Source organism: Panthera pardus, unplaced genomic scaffold, assembly GCF_024362965.1.
Source record: "Panthera pardus isolate Hobbes unplaced genomic scaffold, ASM2436296v1 HiC_scaffold_25, whole genome shotgun sequence".
In the NCBI taxonomy this organism is placed as follows: Eukaryota; Metazoa; Chordata; class Mammalia; order Carnivora; family Felidae; genus Panthera; species Panthera pardus.
The window spans coordinates 60,346,926-60,368,060 of NW_026526821.1; the positions used below are offsets into that span (position 1 = coordinate 60,346,926).

The window sequence follows — 21,135 nt, forward strand, 5'->3', positions numbered from 1 at the left end:
ATTTATGCTTTACTGTGTCTAATCTGCTGATGAGACCATCAAAGATATTCTTCATTTTTGTCACAATAATTTACTTTCTAGCATTTCATTTTGTTTCTCTCAGGTTTTCATCTGTTTATGTTACCCACCTATTACTGCATATTATCTACTTTTTCCATTAATCTCCTTAACCAATTAATCATAGTTATTTTAAATTTTCTGATAATTCCCATGTCTGTGCTATATCTGAGTCTGGTTTCATTCTTCAGGTTGTGTTTTTGCTTGACTTTTGGCATGCCTTGTAATTTTTTTTTTTGTTGAAGCCACACTTATTGGGTGTTAACTGAAGTAAATAAGCCTTTTGTGTAAATGTTTGTGTTAATTTGACTGGAAGTTGATCTAAGTTCAGTGTGTGTTGTAGATGCAGATGCCAGAGACTTCAAGTTCCTATGTTCTGATTGTTTCTCTTTTTGACTTTAAGCTTCCTTAAGTATCCCTCCTAAGTGAGAGCTTGCATCTTGCAGCTCTTTTGCTTGTAATTCACTGTGATTATCATGGAGCACTATTAATGTGTTGGTTAGGTGAGAGGAGGGAACATGTTTTCCAGTGGTATAACTTTTATTTTTTTATCCACTTATGTGAAACAGGAAGGCTAGAGAGGGTAAAGTGGGAGAAATGCCCTTCTCTAGCTGGGATAAAGCTCTGGTAAAGTCTTTTTACTTGAAGATTAAGCCTATTATGGAGAATGCTCTGGGCATATTTCATAATAATTACTTTTCCCCTGTCAGAGTCATAAGGGGATCTTTCTCAGATCTTTACTGTGAGAACCTACTGGAGTTCCTGGAGGTAAACACACTGAAGTATAGGGACCCTTCTAAGATTGTGGCCCCTAGGAGCTTCTCACTCTCATGTTAGTACAAACTCAACTTCCAGCAATGCATCAAATTTATCATTTAAATTTCTTAACCATTTGTGATTCAGCTGGCTTTTGCTCCAGATGATCAGATCTTGATTATTCTTTTCAGATTTTGAATTGGCAGTTTGCTCTGTAATTCACTCTTCTAATGTGTCACAGCAAGTCTTTGATTTTCATTTTGTTCATCTTTTTGTTCTTATAACAATGGAAATGACAGTTTCTAAGCTCCTTATTTGTCAGAGTTGAAATCAGAAGTCCTACAATTGATTTTTGTATATTTATCTGGTATTTTACAACTTTGCTAAATTTACATTTTGGTTCTAGTGGCCTTTTTGTAGAATCTGGTTAATTTTCTACATAGACACTTAGAGCATCTGCAAATAAAGACGGTTTTACATGCTTAGTCTGCATGCCTTTTTTTGTTTGTTTGTTTTTGTTTTCTGTTTCTTATTGCATTGGCTAGAATATCTACTAACAGTGTTCAGTAGAAATGGTGAAGTAGACATCCTTGTCTTGTTCCACATCGTAGGGGGAAGCATTTAGACTCTCAGCAGTTAGTATGATGTTAGCTGTATGTTTTTCATAGATGTCTTCTATCAGGTTGAAGAAGTTTCCTTTTATTCTCAGATTACTGAGAACTTTTTTTTCAGGAATAGATGTGCTTTGTCAAATCGGTCAGGATATATTATACTTTTTATAGATTACTGTTGTACATTAACTAATGTTTTGTTTGAGCTATTTACATTTATTTTTATAATTGATTTTGGCCAATAACTTGCCTTTCTTAGGACTACTTAAAATCAGAATTTGTTATCAATGTCATGTAAACCTTATAATAATCTTCTCAATTCATTTTGTCTTCTTTTAATACCTTGAAGAATTTGAATAATATTAGAGTTTTAGTACTTAACCAATGAAGCCTTTTGGGCCCAACTTTTTTTTTTTTTTGAGGGAAGGATTTATTTTATTTGTTTAATGGATAAAGGAACAATTAGAAGTTTCTTCTTATGCCATTCAATAGATACTTTTGAGGCATTTGTTCACTTTCTCTAAATTTTAAAACATTTTTTGAATAATTTTGTTTACAATATCCTATGAACATTTTAATGTCTACAGAATCTGTAGTGATTTCCTCTTTTTTAGTCTGTTGTCATTAGTCTTTTCAAAGGACTAACATTTGCTTTGGTGATCCTCATAAAGTTTTGTTCTTTATTGTCTCTATTTTCTTTAGATTTATTTTTAAGTTTTTCAGACAAATGCTTATATTATTACTTTTCAGCTTTATTTCTGATATAAACATCTAAAGCCATAAGTTTTCCTCAAAATACTTATTTGAATGTATCCTGTAAGTTTTGTTATGTACTTGTGAAATGTTTTCCAGTTTTCCATCATTACTTCTTGATCTATTGGTTGTTTAAAAGTGTGATTTTAAGTATCCAAAAACATAATGAATTTTCACTTATCTTTGATTGACTTCTTGCTAATTACATTGCTTCGCAGAACATACTGTTAGATTTCAAATTTCTGAAATTTGTTGCCCTCTACTTTTATGATCAGTTTTTGGTAATTATCTGTGTATACTTAAGAAATTTGTAAAATCTGAAATAGTCTATAAATTCTGCAATACTTTTGTATTTGTCCCTTAGTTCAGATTTGTAATCATGTTATTCAGATATTACAAATTTGGACTAAATTTTGTGTCTCATTTACAGGAATTTCACTGAAAGAGTTGTCTAAACTTCTGGCTCCAGAATCTTACATTTTATTCTCTTTTAAACCTACTGTAATCTGTCTTTTCTCCCACCATTCTATGAAAACTTTTTACAAGGCAATATTTACTTTCATGTTGCTCAATTCAGTGGTTGATCCTCAGTCTTCATTTTGTTTCACCTATCAGCAACATTTGACAAATATAATCAGTTGTGTTTTTAGCTACTCCTTTGGCTTCTGAGGTACCATGCTCATTTGATTTTCTTTTCCTCTCTTTGGCTGTCCTGTTTCAGGCTCTTCTAGTTCATCCTCCATGACCTCCAAATGTTCGAGTATCCTCAAGCTCAGTCTTAGACTGCTTCTCTTCTTGTATATGTACTCATCCATCAGTGAATTCATCTAGTCTTGTGTATTTACTCTTGACTCTCAAATGTGTATCTGTAGCATGGATTTCTGTCTTGAACTCCGGACTTGAATGTACAACCACCTCCTTTTCATCTTCACTAGGATGTCTCATTGACATCTCAAAACTTAACATTTCCAAACCTGAGTTCTGCTATCCACTATCCTTCACCCTCCAACACCCACAAATTTATTCTTTCAGTCTTCCCATCTCAGCAAATGGAAAGTCTGTTCATGCAGTTCTTGGCCTGAAACCTTGAAGCAATCTATGATTTCTCCTTTCATGTATCCATATCCAATCCAGTTTGTTCTGTCTTCAAAATATACTCAAAAGCAGAGCATTTCTCATAACTTTTGTTGCAACCATGCTGGTATTGAAGGATATTTTTGCAAGGTAGAGAATTCTAAAGGTTGGAAATTATTTTTAACACTTTGATACTATCTTTCCAGTATCTTATGACTTGCATTATTTCTGCTGAGTAGTGAAGTGTCAGCTTATTTTTTATAGATCAATATTTTGTATTTTGTAATATATTTATATCATAGTTTCGTATTTGTATGTACAAAAGGCAAAGAATTACAGAGAATCTACATAGGAGTTATGTAATCCAACTACATTCAAGTATAGTTAAAATATTGTTCCTGTTCTCTCTTTTGTCAGTTGATGGGAAAATTATGTTTTGTCCCATGTGTGAACTCCACTCACTAGAAGTTGAATTCTAAGCACAGGTTAGCACATGTCTGGATATCTATATGTCTAAACAGGTTCCATAGTGTTTTAAGTCAAATCAGCCACAAAGAAATGGATGCATTTCTGTTTGGGTTTACCTGCTGATGAAGAAGCAAATCTCCAGTGTTTCAAAACAAGTACTCATTATCTGTGTTTCTATATGGCTTAAATGAACTTTTCTTTCTAAATAAGTATGTTTTAGTAGCAGCAGTTCTTCTATTTGGGTTTCTATGTCAGATAAATCAACAATAGTAAAAAGTTGGATTGTTTTCAGAGTATTTCCTCAAAGGAGATTAAAAAAAAGAAAAAGATCTGTGTGTCTGCATCAGAGTATCAAACATTTCTAGGAAGAATTTCTCATATAGTTGAATGATTGATAGAGCTATCTGTTAACAAAAAGTTAGTTTGGGCCTTTATGTTCAGTGATTCCAAAGACTGGTTTAGTTTGAGTTTGGTTATTTGCAACTAAAAAGATTTCAGTATTAAAATCTATTCTAGGGGCTCCTGGGTGGCTCAGTTGGTTAAGCATCTGACTCTTGATTTTGGCTCAGGCCAAGATTCCAGGGTACTTAAATATAAATCTAACAAATTATGTGTAAAATCTATATGAGGAAAACTACAAAACTAGTGAAAGAAATCAAAGAGGAACTAAATACATTGAAAAATATTCAATGTTCATGGATAGGAAAACTTAATATTTTCAAGATGTCCATTCTTCCCAACTTGTTCTATAGATTGAATAAGTTCAAATCAAAATTGCTGCAAGTTATTTGTGGATATCAATGAACAGCTTCTTTTTTAATTTATTTTTATTTTTTATTAAATTTTTTTTAATGTTTATTTATTTTCGAGAGAGAGAGAAACAGAGCATGAGCAGGGGAGGGGCAGAGAGAGAGGGAGACACAGAATCCAAAGCAGGCTCCAGGCTCTGAGCTGTTAGCACAGAGCCTGACACAGGGCCTGAACTCACAAGCTGTGAGTTCATGACTGAGCTGAAGTTGGACACTCAACTGACTGAGCCACCCAGGCACCCCAATGAACAGATTCTAAAGGTTATATGGAGAGGCAAAAGAATGGGCAACAGAAATTGAAGAAAAACTAAGTTGGAGCACTGATGCTACTTGACTTCAAGACTTACTAAAAAGCTACAGTAATCAAGACAGTGTGGTATTGGTAAAAGAATAGACAAATAGATCAATGGAACAGAATAGACAGTCCAGAAATAGGCCATGTAAACATAGGCAACTGATCTTTGACAAAGGAGCAAAGGCAATATAATAGGGCAGAGATAGTCTTCTCCACAAATGGTGCTGGAACAACTAATATCCACATGCCAAAAAAAAAAAAAAAAAAAAAAAAAAAAAAAGCAACACAGATATCACACCCTTCAAATTAACTCAAAATGGATCGTATACCTAAATGTAAAATGCAAAACTTTAAAACCTCTAGAAGACAACAGGAGAAAATCTAGTTTTTCTTGAGTATGTTGATGACTTTTTAGATACAACACCGAAGGCACAATCCATGCAAGAAATTGTTGATTATTTGGACTTCATTAAAATTAAATACTTCTGCTCTGCAAAAGACAATGTCAAGAAAATGAGAAGCCAAGCCACAGACTGGGAAAAAATATTTGCCAAAGGCACATCTGATAAAGAGCTATTAACCAAAACTACAAAGAACTGTTTAAAAATTCAATAATAAGAAAACAACCCAATTAAAAAAATGGGCCAAAAACCTTAGCAGACCTCACCAAAGAAGATATACAGATGGCACATAAGCGTATGAAAAGATGTTCCACATCATAGGTCATCAGCGAAATTCAAATTAAAACAACAATGAGATTCCATTATATACTTATTAGAATAGACAAAATCTGGATCACTGACAAAAATGCTGGTGAGGACGTGGATCAATAGGGGCTCCTATTCATTGCTGGTGGGAATTCAGAATGGTACAGGCACTTTATTTGACAGTTTCTACAAAGCTAAACACAGTCTTAACATACAAAATTCCATGGTATTTACTCAAAGTAATTGAGTCTTATGTGCACACAGAAATGTGGACATGATGTTTATAGCAGCTCTAATCATAATTGCCCAAACTTGGAAGCAACCAAAATCTAGTCTAGGACTCTGGGCATTTGAAAAAACTATATATAGATAGCTGTTTAAAGTTCTGGGGTACCTGGGTGGCTCCTTTGGTTAAGTGTCTGACTTTGGCTCAGGTCATGATCTTGTGGTTTGTGGGTTCGAGCCCTGCATCCGGCTCTGTGCTGACATCTCAGAGCCTGGAGCCTACTTCAATTCTGTGTCTCCCTCTATCCGCCCCTCCCTCGCTTGTGCTCTGTCTCTTAATCTCTCTCCCTTTCAAAAATAAATAAACATTAGCAAAATTATGAAGTTCTAAGTATTTCTTGGAGGAGTTGTAAGAGTCTTTTCTGACATTAGAGTTACAAGAGTCTGCAAAAGAAGCTACTGGCTTTATATCTAAAGTTTCTATTGCTTAAATGTGTTTTAGGTGTGGGTTTATTGATCAGTGATTTAAAGATCTGATTTGATGACTTCTGATCATGTGTGTAGTTTTCCATTTTGTTTTTTGTATTAGATGGATCTCTGTTGTACAGGAGCATATGGCTATTTTGGAAAATAGATGGCTGTAATGCAATTTAACAGCATAGAAATAGCCACAGTGTACACTGGAAGGTTTTGCCAATCCTCCCGTGTGTCTTTCAGGATTCATCATTATCATATGAATTGATAGGCTCATTACATTTATACTTCTGACTTTAGTATGCATTTTATTTAAGATTAAAAAAAATCTCTATATCCAGCGTGGGGCTCAAATCCACAACCCTGAGATCAAGAGTTGCGCACTCTACCAACAGAGCCAGCCAGGCACCACTTAGCATGCATTTTTTAATGATTTTTCTCTTTAAGTAGGATTCGTACTCAGCATGGAGCCCAATACAGGGATTGAGCTCAGGACCCTAAGATCAAGACCTGAGCTGAGATCAAGAATTGGGTGCTTAACCAATTGAGCCATCCAGGCGCCCCAGCATGTGTTCAAAAAAAGTTTTTTAAATCTTTTATTTATTTTAGAGAGAGAGTGTGTGTGTGATCTTTATTTTTGAAAGAGAGAGAAAGAGAGTGCTAATGGGGGAGGAACAGAGAGAGAGGGAGACACAGAATCTGAAGCAGGCTCCAGGCTCCAAGCTGTCAGCACAGCCTGAGGTGGGGCTTGAACCTATGACCTGGGAGATCATGACCTGAACCAAAGTTGGACACTTAACCAACTGAGCCACCCAGGTACCCCCCCAGCATGAATTTTTAAATACTGTTTTACAAGAAAAAAAGCTAAGAAAATAATTTGTCAAGGCATTTGAAAAGATTCTTCAGTTGGACTAAAGTAGAACTTCACTATATTTTCAAATATTTTCTTATTGTTGATTTATCGTACCATTCTGCAGACAATGTTTTGTTTTCCCCCAAATGCATGCCAAATAAAAGTAGGAATTAGGTAGGATTTTGTAATAGTCAGATATTGTACAGAGAATGTTTTGTCTTAATTGTCCATGGTAGTTCTCTGCCAAAAGCGAGGTAAGTTTTTGTAATAGCACCACTGAAACCCCTTGCTGCCTTCCATGAGCCAAGGGACACAGTGATAGCTTTCCTAGTGTTTTCCCAGACAGCCAGAGTGCCCATGGTCAGAGCACTCATAGTAATTATACCCATATCAGTCTATTTTTTATCTGATTCAAACTGTTGAATATAGTTTGTCTTTTTCCTTTCTACTTATAAGGTATTCTCTATATGGCTCCTTTTAATCCACTATATGTTCCTAGGTGTGTGTGTGTGTGTGTGTGTGTGTGTGTGTGTGTGTGTGTGTGTGTGTGTTTAACTTATCCTTGGGTTTGGAGGATTTTTTTACTTTGTTGCTTGATATCTTTCAGCAGTTTTAGAGAACTCTCCACTGTTTTCATTTCAGATGTTACTTTTGCCCCTTCATACTGTATTCTGAATTTTTTTCTGACCCTTCTTCACTCATTTCCTCTTTGACTGTGGTTGAACTTGCTGTTAAACCTTATCAGTTGAATTAATTTTGGTTTTTGCATTTTTCATTTCTGGAATTTGTATTTGACACTTTTAAAATATATATTTTCAAGTCTCTTGAGAAATCTTCAATCTTGGCTTTTTTTCTCCTTTGATATATTAAGCATAGTTGTTTTTTTTAAAGTTCTGTTTCTGATAACTCCGTTATCTTGATTCTGCATGGTTCTATTTTTATTGAGTCTATTCTTGTTATCTTTTGTTTCTCTTATTTTTTCCAGTTTGTGATGTTGTCTTCTGTGTGTCTGGTTATTTTTGACTGAGTATATAATACTGAATATGAAAATGTATAGAAATCATTTGAGACCAGAATATTGTTTTCCTCTAGAGAGGATATATGTATTTGCTTTTGTCAGAACTGAGATAATTTGAGGGGTATGTATATATATAATTTGCTTTGTCAGAACTGAGATAATTTGAATCTGGGCTTAAATCTTTTGTTTTAACTATTCAGGGTCCCAAACAAATGTGTATGTGTAGGAGAAAGTGGTTTACTCAGTATTTTACCCTTTCTTGGTGGGACTTGACTCCTGTTTTTGTACCCTAACTTCTTGAAATTGTCACAGTTGCTACTCAGCTTTCTAGCCTCTTATCTACCTTTCCCTGAGTCAGAGATTTCTTTAGGGGAAAACAATTATCATATTCCAGACTTACCTATTTCTCTTTCTCTTCTCTTGTCTTTTCTTCTCAAATCTTGCTCAAGTAATTCTTCACCCCCAGCTCTCTGCTGCCACCTGCTTCCCAGCTTTCCTAGTTTGTTCTCACTGAAAGCATTGATCTGAACAGTTGAAACTGTTACTAAGTGAAGCAGAAATTTTCTGTTTTTAATAATCTTAAATTTTGTTTTAAATGTTTATTTTTGAGACAGAGACCGAGCACGAGTGGGGGAGGGGCAGAGAGAGAGGGAGAAACAGATTCTGAAGCAGGCTGCAGGCTCTGAGCTGTCAGCACAGAGCCTGATGCTGGGCTAGAATTCATCAACCACTAGATCATGACCTGAGCCGAAGTTGGACACTCACCCAACTGAGCCACCCAGGCACCCCTCCATTTGTTTTTCTTACCTCTTTTCTTTTTTTTTTCCTGCCGTTCTGTGGGTTACTTGAACATTTTTAGAACTCCATTTTAATGTATCTGTAATACTTTCTAGTATCTCTGTATAGATATTTTCTCTGTTGGTGTAGGTATTTCATTTTACATATGTAACTCATCATAGTCTATTGGTGCCACAGTTATCAGTTTAAGTGTAGAAATCTTCACTCCCATTAAATCTTTTCATCTCCCCCATTTGTAATTGTCTTAATGGATACAGATTTATTTTGTTCTTCCCAGGACTTATGTTCCTTTAATATTGGTGTTTGTATTTTTCACTGGTCATTCTTTATTCTAAGATTTCATATATTTTATTAGCCATTATTTCTTTGAATATTGTGTGTATTCTATCCTGGAATTAGATGAATATTGGACCTTCTTGTTCTTTTCTTTATATTGCTTAACCTCTTCTGTATTTTTCTCTCTTTTTATCTGTACTCTATTATAGGTAATTTCCTCTGATCTGTTTTTTTCCAGCTTACTAATTGTCTCTTCAGCTGTGTTTATTTTGTTCTTAAACTTATCTGTTGATATTGTTTCTTTTTAAAAATTTCAATGATTTTAGTTTAATTTCCTGAAGTTCTTTTAGGTTCTTTTAAAAATCTAGACTTTTTTCTTATTATATATTCTTCTATGTCTTTGTATTTAAGCACATCTGTTTTTAAGTTTCTATTTGATAATGCTATAATATGAAGTTATAGGGCTCTAATTTTGTGTGTCTTGACTCACACTAAGTTTGGATTATTCCTTAATATGATTTTGAAATTTGGATTGGGAGCTTGTTTTCAACAGGCCTTTATCTAAGGTTTAGTTCTGTGTCTGGGTTGAGAGTATATCTTGTCAGAGAAGTTATGTGTTTATTTCTACCAAGTGTTCTAGATTATATGACCATCCTAGAACCAGATTTTATTTAGATTTCTTATTTTGATGTTAAGAATTCCCAAGAAAGACTTTTAATTGTTACTGTTATCCTGTGCCTAGTAATGGTTGACAAGCTGATTTTGTCTAGTTTGACCTTTCCACTAATAGTGTAGCTCTCATTAGCTTTACGTGGAGGATCTTAGTTCTCATACTTGTGTTGCGGACATTTCTGTCCTCATACTCTGTTTCTGATTTAAAACATAAGACCTTAGGCTAGTGAGACAGGGAAATCCCAACCACATATAATATAACATTAGTTCATAGTCTTACTGCTCTGATTTCTCTTACAAAATAAATTTTGCTATACATTTAAAGAGATGCTCATTTTATTCAGTATGTCTAAGTGTTTTGTGTTGAGGGAACTTTCAGATTATCTAGTTTCCATATTGCCAGAAATTATAGTCTGTTTGTTTGTTTATTGACTGTGTACTTCTTGAGGATAAAGCCAGTGCCCACCTACTTCACCCTAGCTTCCTAAATGTTTGTGGAATGAAATTCTGTTCATTAAAAATTTATTAGTAATAGTTAAAAACCAAAATGAACCTAAATGTCTAATAATAGAGGAGTACTTAAATAAATGATTGTATTTACTTAGAAGGAAATGGCTATTGCTCATATAATACTTTTCATCCTTAAAAGGGTGATTTGGTTTCCTTTGCAGTGCAGAAGTTTTATATCTTGATGAGGTCCCAATAGGTCATTTTTGCCTTTAATTCCCTTGCCTTTGGAGATGTGTCAAGTAAGAAATTGCTGTGGCTGAGGTCAGAGAGGTTTTTGCCTGCTTTCTCCTCTAGGGTTTTGACGGTTTCCTGTCTCACATTCAGGTCCTTTATCCATTTTGAGTTTGTTTTTGTGAATGGTGTAAAAAAGTGGTCTAGTTTCATTCTTCTGCATGTTGCTGTCCAGTTCTCCCAGCACCATTTTTTAAAGACTGTCTTTTTCCATTGGATACTCTTTCCTGCTTTGTCAAAGATTAGTTGGCCATACATTTGTGGGTCCAATTCTGGAGTCTGTATTCTATTCATTGGCCTTTGTGTCTGTTTTTGTGCCAATACCATACTGTCTTGATGATTACAGCTTTGTAAGAGCTAAAGCTCTTGTAGAGCTTTGTAGAGGCTAAAGTCTGGAACTGTGATGCCTCCCTCTTTGATTTTCTTCTTCAATATTACATTGGCTATTCCAGATCTTTTGTGGTTCCATGCAAATTTTAGGATTGCTTGTTCTAGCTTGGAGAAGAATGCTGGTGCAATTTCGATTGGGATTGCATTGAATGTGTAGATTGCTTTGGGTAGTATTGACATTTTAACAATATTTATTCTTTCAATCCATGAGCATGGAATGTTTTCCATTTCTTTGTATCTTCTTCAATTTCCTTCATATAAACTTTCTATAGTTTTCAGCATACAGATCTTTTACATCTTTGATTAGGTTTATTCCTAAGTATTTTATGCTTCTTGGTGCAATTGTGAATGGGATCAGTTTCTTCATTTCTCTTTCTGTTGCTTCATTATTTGTGTATAAAAATGTAACTGATTTCTGTACAAAGGCAACCAATGGAATGGGAAAAGATATTTGCAAATGACATATTGGATAAAGGGCTAGTATCCAAAATCTATAAAGAACTCACCAAACTCCATGCCCAAAAAACAAATAATCCAGTGAAGAAATGGGCAGAAGACATGAATAGACATTTTTCTAAAGAAGACATCCAGATGGCCAACAGACACATGAAAAGATGCTCAACGTCACTCCTCATCAGGGAAATACAAATCAAAACCACACTGAGATATCACCTCACGCCAGTCAGAGTGGCTAAAATGAACAAATCAGGAGACTACAGATGCTGGCGAGGATGTGGAGAAATGGGCACCCTCTTGCACTGTTGGTGGGAATGCAAACTGGTGCAGCCACTCTAGAAAACAGTGTGGAAGTTCCTCAAAAAATTAAAAATAGATCTACCCTATGACCCAGCAATAGCACTGCTAGGAATTTACCCAAGGGATACAGGAGTGCTGATGCATAGGGGCACTTGTACCCCAATGTTTATAGCAGCACTTTCAACAATAGCCAAATTATGGAAAGAGCCTAAATGTCCATCAACTGATGAATGGATAAAGAAGATGTGGTTTATATATACAACGGAATATTACTTGGCAATGAGAAAGAATGAAATCATGCCATTTGCAACAACATGGATGGAACTGGAAGATATTATGCTAAGTGAAATAAGTCAGGCAGAGAAAGACAGATACCATATGTTTTCACTCATGTAGATCCTGAGACACTTAACAGAAGACAAAGGGGGAGTAGAAGGGGGGAGAAAAAAAAAGTTACAGAGAGGGAGGGAGGCAAACCATAAGGGACTTAAAAACTGAGAATAAACTGAGGGTTTATGGAGGTGTGGGAGAAAGGGGAAAGTGGGTGATGGGCATTGAGGAGGGCACCTGTTGGGATGAGCACTGGGTGTTGTATGGAAACCAATTTGAGAATAAATTATATTTAATATAAAAAATAAAAAGGTGATTTGGAAGGCTGTGTTATAGGACTGAAAAATATTAAAGACTAAGTGTAAGTGAAAAAACTCAGGATTTAATTTTGAATTTATAGTATGGTAACTTTAAATATACACTGTAAAAAATACTGAAAAGTGAACACCAAAATGCTAATAGTAGCTTTCTATGGAGTGGTGGATTTGAGGGTCTCTTTTTCTCCAAACTTCCTACAATGTAGTATTATAAAGAAAATGCTAAAATGAAAAAAATGTGTATTATTGTGCTTACCAGTTTTTAGATTTAAATACACTAAAAAGTTGATAAAGCATAAAAATTTCAGAATTAGTTTTATTATTAAAACGTTTACAGACTTTTATATGAAAACACAGAAAAAGATCTTTCTGATACTCAACGACATCTTGCTAAGAAAAAATATGAACTACAGCTTACTCAGGAGAAAATTATGTGCTTGGATGAAAAAATTGGTGAGTTTTTTCCCTAATATATATATATATATTTTTTTTTTTTTTTTTTTGAAGTCTGATAGAAAATATGTTTTCTTCTTTTCAGTTATAACATAGAGAAACTTGGAAATAGGCCCATAAATTAAAAGTTTATGAATCAAAAATAGTGAAAATGGGGTTTTTTTGATAGTAAAAATTTTTCCTTATATTTAGGACCACAAATACTTAGACAGGGCATCATAGTTTTGAATGAAGGAATAGCTAAACAAAGCAGTGACACTTTGTAAATTTATGATGAACGCTTATAAATTTACAACTCGTACCATTGTGGCTTGTCCATAGCTATTATAATGAAACATGGTACCTATCTGTGTATTACTTTTGGTGGAAAGCATACATGTGTTTATTTGGCTATATCTGTTTTATCACTTGGGTTCAGAGAAAATTGTTTTTATAAAGTGACCTATTTATGTTTCTTACCAGGATCTCTATGGTCATAACTTAATCTACTTATAACTGTAAAGTAAAATTTTGGTTAAGACTATAAAAAAGCCCATTTAAATACAGGGAATATATTGTTTTTTGAGAGAGAGAGAGATAGAAGAGAGAGCACACCAGTGGAGAAGAGGGGGAGAGGGAGAGAGAATCTTAAGCAGGCTCCACACCCAGCATGGAGCCCTATGTGGGGCTTGATCCCATGACCTGAGCCAAAATCAAGAGTCAGATGCTTAATCAACTTAGCCACCTAGGCACCCCAAAATGGGCAATTTATTTAAAAAATTTTTTTAATGTTTATTATTTATTTTTGAGAGACAGAGTGCAAGCAGGGGAGGGGCAGAGAGAGAGGGAGACACAGGATCCGAAGCAGGCACTAGGCTCTGAGCTATCAGCACAGAGTCCAACATGGGATTTGAACTCACAGACTGTGAGATCATGAACTGAGCCAAAGTTGGATGCTTAACCGATTGAGCCACCCAGGTGCCCAGGTGCCCCGTAAATGGGCAATATTTTTAAGTTCCTATTTTGTAGTTCAAAAATGCCTGGCATAAACCATTAGATTAGTGGAGGTGCTTTTTATTGAGATAGGAAATATTACAACAGAACTATAAAAAAGAAATACTAAAGAACTCATTTTTGGATATTTTAAGTCTAAGTAAGAATGTAAGGTAAGCAGTTAAATAGATAAGTTTTTATCTCAGAAGATAAATCTAAATTAAAGATATACATTTGGGGCACATCAGTATATAAATGATATTTTAAAACCATGAAATTGCCTAGGGAAAATATAGAGAATGAGGCGAAGAGGATCCAGGACTGAGTAAGAAGAAGCCAAAGAGGTAGGAAGAAAACCCAGAAGTGAGTGTTATTTTGGGAGGCAAGAGAGCAAAATATTTTTACAAGGAGAGCATGATCAATTGTCAGATATGTTTGAGAAGCAAAATAAGATGAAGATGAAAAATTATTGATTGGATTTGGCACATTGCAGGTTTTTGTCACATTGACAAAAAAGTGTGAATGGACTATTGGATGGGGAAGATGGAGTAGGTTGAGGAATAATTGGGAAATGAAGAAGTAGGGACAGGAGAGAATAGAAGTCTTTTAAAGCTTACCTATTAACAGAAGCAGAAAAATGGCGTGGTAGCTTGAGCAGGATGTGAAATTGAGATTTTTTTTTTTAAAGCTAGGAGATACTAGAGCTATTTTAGAGTTTTTAAATTTATTTATTTAATGCCAGTGGGAATGGACTCAAATATCTGAACACCCAAAACATGCGTTTTGCCTTAATGACAGTGCTCTCTGGAAAAGGGACATGATGTATTCTCAAGTACTATATAGATCATCCTCTTAGTATATGGTGCTACCTCTCCTAGCACTGCACTGGACGTCTGTTGGAAGGATTTACATAGAGGTCTAGCAGAACTTCCCTTGTAGAGCTCTCGACAGTGGTTTTCAAACTTGGTGTGTGTTAGAATCACCTGGAGTGATTCTATCACTGGAGCTAGGCTCTTTGAAGCAAGATATGGCCAAGGCTTTTGTATCTTAACTAATTTCCTCAAGTGCTTCTCAAACTTTGTTAGGCATTAAAGTCATTTGGGAAGGGTACTTGTTAAAACATAAATTGCTCTGCCCACTCAGAATTTCTCATTCAGTGGGTCTGGTGTGGGACCCAAGAATTTATATTTGACAAGTTCCCAGATGATGCCAATGGTGCTGGATGAGAACCCACAACTTGAAAACCATTATTTTATACCATTCAGTCAGGTCTTCAACATTGACATTGGTTTGCTGGTGTTATCACAAATCGAATCAGACTTCCTGTGATGTTTTTTTCCCTAGGAATTTTTATAACCCTGCTTTAGAAAAATCAGAATATCAGGAGACATTTGATTCTGAAAATGACCTAATTAATTATTTATTAAGATCTTGTAGTTACCAACTTACATGCAACAGTGATTCTAGGCTAGAGGGAGGGGAAATTAGAGGGAGAAAAGTCACAGTTTGTTTTAATATTCCACTCATTTTGTCCATTCACCCTCTCCTCCCCTACCACACATGTAAATCTACTTTGAGAACTTGTGATATAGAGCTTTCCTTTGCTGTTCTAATTTAAATGTGTTAATTGTGCTTTTACATTTATGTGTCGTTTGGAATTTCATGATTCATCTTAGTTTTTAATCACTAACAACAAAAGCCATTTTTTATTTGGGATACAGTACTTATTTGCAGCCATTGAACATAATACAGGAGAACTTACTTTGAAAAGTATTTCAATTTGCTTGAGTTGGAAAAAAATTATCTTGATTAAAACAATGCCTTTATGATTACATATTTAGATAATTTTACCAGGCAAAGTATTGCCCAGAGAGAAGAAATCAGCATTCTTGGTGCAACCCTCAACGATCTGGCTAAAGAAAAGGAATGCCTACAAGCATGTTTGGATAAAAAATCTGAGAACATTGCATCCCTTGGAGAGAGTTTGGCAATGAAAGTATGTTCTGAGAACTGTGGTTTAAAAGAAATGTTTGGACTTGAGTCTGAATAAAATAATAGGATTTTCTCAAATTTTTTCCTAGAGAGCTGAAACTATAAAATCTGATTTAAAAATTTTTCCAGATACTCTTAGGAACTTCGTGTTCAAATCCACTAACGAATATTTTTAAATTGATTTTCTCTCATTAATTGTGATTAACACTCATTACAACAACTATTTCAAGTATCAAATCAAAATGTGAAGCATGGTAATAAAGCAGTAAAACTGATTTCTTTGTAAAAGAACACCAGAACTTATATTTTCAGGTAGCCATCTTAGGAAGCAGTAAACATTAAGAACATTAAAACTGCCTTTGTAATTGTGCTCAAAACTAGGAGCACATTTTTACATCATCCTCAGCCTTTGAGGATAGATTATATGTAGCTGGTGAATAAAACTGGATGATAATCTCCATCCCACACTTTTTGTTGTTTAAACAATAATAGCAAAAGTGTTGCCAAAAAGGCAGGGAAATATTAATACCCTTTTCTATTTCATAAACCAGTTCTGAAGATAATTCCTAAACTGTTTTCCACAGATGGTTTAAGCAAAGGCAGCATGATTGGAATAAGGTCTTTTCCCTCTCTAAGGGATCGAATTCATTCATCCATCCTTCCATCCATCCATCCATCCATCCATCCAACAAACACTTATTGACATGTTCCAGGTATAATGTTAGAAACTGAGGGTGAGTGGTCATGACTTCCAAAAGCCTATAATATGATTGGGAGAAAGATAAATTAAGATGTTATCATGATGGAGTGCGCTAAGTGCCATAGTGATGTGTGTACAATGTGCCATTAGAGTTAGGCATAAACACACCTAATTCACCCTGGGGATTGGATTGGGGAGAAGGAAGATCTCTAGAGAGCCTTCCAGGAAGTGATGGGGCCTGGACTGCCCTGTGATGACTAGGAATAGCCAGGACAAGACTTAGAGAAAGGGAACAATGAGAAAAAGGATGATTCAGACAGACAAAGCAGCTTTCAAAGAAAGCCCAGTGGCTTTCATAAGAGAATTTAGGAAAGGTCAGTATGGGAGCAGGGCTGGTGGTAAAAGTTGAGATGGGACAGATAAGCAACAAATCATAGAAATATGTATAATATTGAGCTTAGACTCTATCATCATGGATGTAGAGGATTATTGAAATAATGTAAATGAAATGTCACAATTAGATTCTTATTTTGAAACAAATATTCTGTTACTTGTTAGTCCATGTAAAGGATGGATTTATAGGGAAATGAGAATAATGACAAAGACAGTAGCTACAAGTAAAATAAGAATTGTATTAGGATAGTAGCAGTATCCATGAGAGAAATAGAGTTTTAAGGAAGATTGATGAGATGTGCTTTCTGACTTAGGGACCACATGGATAGTTCCTGTGCATGAAGCAGGAAACAGAAATATAACAGGCTTACAGAGGAAGATTATTGACATGTATTTGGGACGTAGTTGAAATATTCATAGGCTCTTGGATTTTTCAGTTTGGAGAGTAAGTTGAAGTGAAGTTAATAGATTTGGGAATCATGAGCACAACTGAAATCTTGCTATCCATGGGATAGTAAATTTAATTTGTTGAAAACACTGACTTATTTTATAGTTATGCCTTAATAATTTAAAATTTTTTAAATGTTTATTTATTTTTGAGAGAGAGACAGAGTGTGAGCAGGGGAGGGGCAGAAAGAGAGGGAGACACAGAATCTGAAGTAGGCTCCAGGCTCTGGGCTGTCAGCACAGAGCCTGACATGGGGCTCAAACCCACGACTGTGAGATCATGACCTGAGCTGAAGTTGGATGCTTAACTGACTGAGCCACCTAGGCGCCCCTTAATAATTTTTTTAATTTAATTTTATGGGGGTTTGGGTGGGTGGAGTTTCTTATTGTATTCAGACCAGTTTTTTAATAGTCAACATGATTTTCTTTAAAAACAATTAGAAACAAATTAGAAATTTTTGAATCATTTACCTCTGTTATATCTAATATTTCATATTTCTTCAATTTTGCTAACATGTACTGACATTAATTTTTTCTTCACAAAGAATATTGAGTTGCAAGTCTATTTTCAATATCAGGAACTTCATATAAGATCATGAATATAAACACATCCATCCTCTGAAGGGAAAATAACTTTTAAAACAGTGTTAGACATTCAAAAGAGGAAATGTTCTCTACAGTGATATCTCAGAGCTGAATTTACAAATACCCTTAAGTGAAAAGCAGTAATGTTACAGTCTAATCTGGAGATTACAGAAATAAATTGCTGTGGAGAAAGTCTACATTATAATGAATAAGGGGAAATTTTTTTCTGGTAATCATAGTTTTAAAAGATGTTCTACTACTTGCTACCAATTAAAGTTAGAAAACTCAACAGCAAGTTCACATATTTTTGAATAATAAAAGATAGAACTACTTGTGTAACATTTTAGTTTGTTTCTTTTACCATCCTGTTCAGATTGAATTTTTAATAATTAACTTGAGTCTTTATCTCTAGATAAGCATATTGAGGTTGTATGAGGAATATTAAATTGATAATGATGGGTTAGATTTCAGCAATTTGAGAAATGGTGGTATTAGGGTCATAGTAAGAGAAAAATAGGCTAATAGGATATATTACTAGATTCTACCCAGTAATTTTGTTGTCCTGGATGCTTTACAATGTTCTCAGAGCATCTTACTTTCAATATGAATTTCTACTGATAAAGAGAAGTCCTATATAGACTTATAAACCATATTTAAAGCTTAACCAAGTAATTGCTTTTAGAAACACTTGACGTTCAATTAGTTTTTCAGAGTTTATTTAGAAATGTATTGTTGTATTTTAAACCTTGTGTAAATATTCCATTTTAAGCAGAATTTCTCCTTTTTTGGCCTGTGCTTTTTAAAGCAGTTTAACTGCTTTACTAATAGCCATTTTAACCATACCCTGATATCCATTACTGCCCAATGTGGACTCTGCACCATTCTACCAGAAAGCAGAATGGGAAAATGGAGCTAAAAATAACCTGGAGAGGAGCACATGAATAAAGGAAGATAACACACACACACACACACACACACACACACACACACACACGACTAACTGTCTCTAAAGAACAGAAACAAGACTTGTTGGGAAATCCAGGTTTAGTTTATCTTGCTACTTGGTTACTAAGGATTTGAAAATTCAAAGGGCAAAATGAAATATAGTTATTTAGTGAAAGAATAACTTCATACTTTTTTTAGATCTAACGTTAGCCCTAAGTATCTGTGTATATAACTATACACAGTCATATAACTAGTTCAGGATCAATGAGAGTTTTAAAAGGAGGAGGTGTAGGAGTGGTATTAATGGCATTAAGATCATTTCAGCCTTAACTGACTCCATTAATTCTACTCTCACACACCCTTGAAAGGGGAGAATGTCAGTAGTTTATTTTTTTATACCTTTTCTCTAGGCTTAAGGTTTATCTCTTTATTAGCTCACATCTAAAATTAATAGTACACTTTTACAAGTAATTCAATTGGAACAGCTTTTTGAAGATATTGTCAATGACTAATATAAAGAATTTACTTGATCAAAGTTATTATTCCTAAGAACTAAAATTAGTTTCATGTGATCCACATTCCTGGGTTTTATATTCCCAGTATACAACACTCCAATGCCAAAACACTGGTTTGCCAACAAAAACAGGGTGCTTATGGGATCCTTGTGTAGTTGCATGACAACACAAAACAGTTTAACAAAGTATTTGATATACTGATTCCATATTAGTGCACGTAAGTGTAGTCTTTAGTCAACATAATCTTGTTTTTATCCAGTACAAATACTCAGACTGATGTATTAGGCTTTAGTTTTAAAGTATAGAAAAGAAGAATAGAACATAAATGTTTAAAACCAAATGGAAATCAAAAAGGGAGGAGAAATTTTTTTTGTTCATTCAGTTTTAAGAGAAATAGTTTAAAATATTTTTTATTTAATACTTATATTACTTTTCAAGGAAAAGACCATTTCAGGCATGAAGAATATCATTGCTGAGATGGAACAGGCATCAAGGTAAATCATTCAACAAGAATTTGAGATTTACTGGGGACAAAATACTATGTTAGGTGCAAAGATAGTAGGAGACAAGGGGGTTAGTGTTATGTATAAGGTGATAACTTTTTTTTTAAAGTTTATTTATTTATTTTGAGAGAGAGAGAGAGAGAGAGAGCATGCAAGCAGGGGAGGGACAGAGAGAAAATCCCAAGCAGGCTCTGCATAGACAATGCGTAACCTGATGCAGGGCTTGAACTCATGAACTGTGAGGTCATATAACCTGAGCCAAGATTAAGAGGCAGATGCTTAACCGACTGAGCCACCCAGGCACCTCAGGGGATAACTTTCTAATGTTTGAAAGGAGGCACAAGTCTGTGTACGGAAGTAAAAGAAAATATGGTGTTAGCCAAGTAAAGGAATGGGAAGGGCATTCAAGGTAAAGAGAATAGCAAAGAACCCCAGATCATGTTCAAGAGCCTCTTGAATGACAAGTAGTTGAGTGTGCTGGAACCCAAAGGGTAAGAGAAGTGATGGAAGGAAAGGCTAAATAGGCAGAGGCTTGTGGTATAGACAAATGAGTCTTAATGTTATCTTTTGGACAAGAAGAAATCATTAAAGGAAATTGAGATTTTTGTGCTAGATTACTGAGCCAAAGAGATGATGATAGATAGGATGGAGGGATTGGGAGACAGGAGTGATGGGCTTCTTGTGAGGAGGAGAATCTAGGAGAATGCCAGGTTTCTGGCTGGGGATGAATATTCAACATTATGAAAGTATGTGGAAACACACGATTTCCTCTGGATTTGAAGAGCCTTTGAGGCTTTCTTATAGATGTGTCTAGTAGGCAGTTAAATATGAGTTTGGAGTGTTAAGGAAGAGGAAGAGGCTGGATATAAGATTTCAGAATCGTCTGAAGATGGGGCTAGGAGCCATGGCTATGAACAAGATTTTCTTTTTTTTTTTAATATGTATTTTTTAATGTTTACTTCTTTTTAAGAGAGGGAGAGCTAGAGTGCAAGCAGAAGAGGGGCAGGGAGAGAGGGAGACAGAGGATCCAAAGAAGGCTCTGTGCTGACAGCAGAGAACCCATTGCAGGGTGTGAACTCATGAACCGTGAGATCACGACCTGAGTCGAGTTGGACACTCAACCAACCGAACCACCCAGGTGCCCCTGAATAGGATTTTCTGAGATAAGGGTGAGAAGAATCAGGAGGCTAAGGGTTCAGCCCTGAGAACCATTAATTTTTAGGATGGCAGAGGACTGGGAACCTGCAAAG

The 21,135-nt window shown here is 35.1% G+C and overlaps 1 protein-coding gene across 10 annotated transcripts in view; it reads left to right on the top strand.

Moving 5' to 3' along the window:
* The window catches only part of TSGA10 (testis specific 10), a 158,763-nt gene that overhangs the window by 40,009 nt on the left and 97,619 nt on the right, over positions 1 to 21,135 (top strand). For 9 of the 10 annotated variants that reach the window (XR_002081925.2, XM_019456665.2, XM_019456331.2 and 6 more), the window contains 3 exons: positions 12,718 to 12,833; positions 15,647 to 15,801; positions 19,821 to 19,876. The exons of the other annotated variant lie outside the window; for it this stretch is intronic. Coding sequence is in view for 8 of the 9 variants with exons in the window: in XM_019456665.2 (XP_019312210.2) it covers positions 12,718 to 12,833; positions 15,647 to 15,801; positions 19,821 to 19,876 (327 nt within the window). In the remaining variant the exon portion in view is untranslated. The remainder of the gene's footprint in view (positions 1 to 12,717; positions 12,834 to 15,646; positions 15,802 to 19,820; positions 19,877 to 21,135) is intronic. 10 annotated transcript variants of the gene reach the window in all.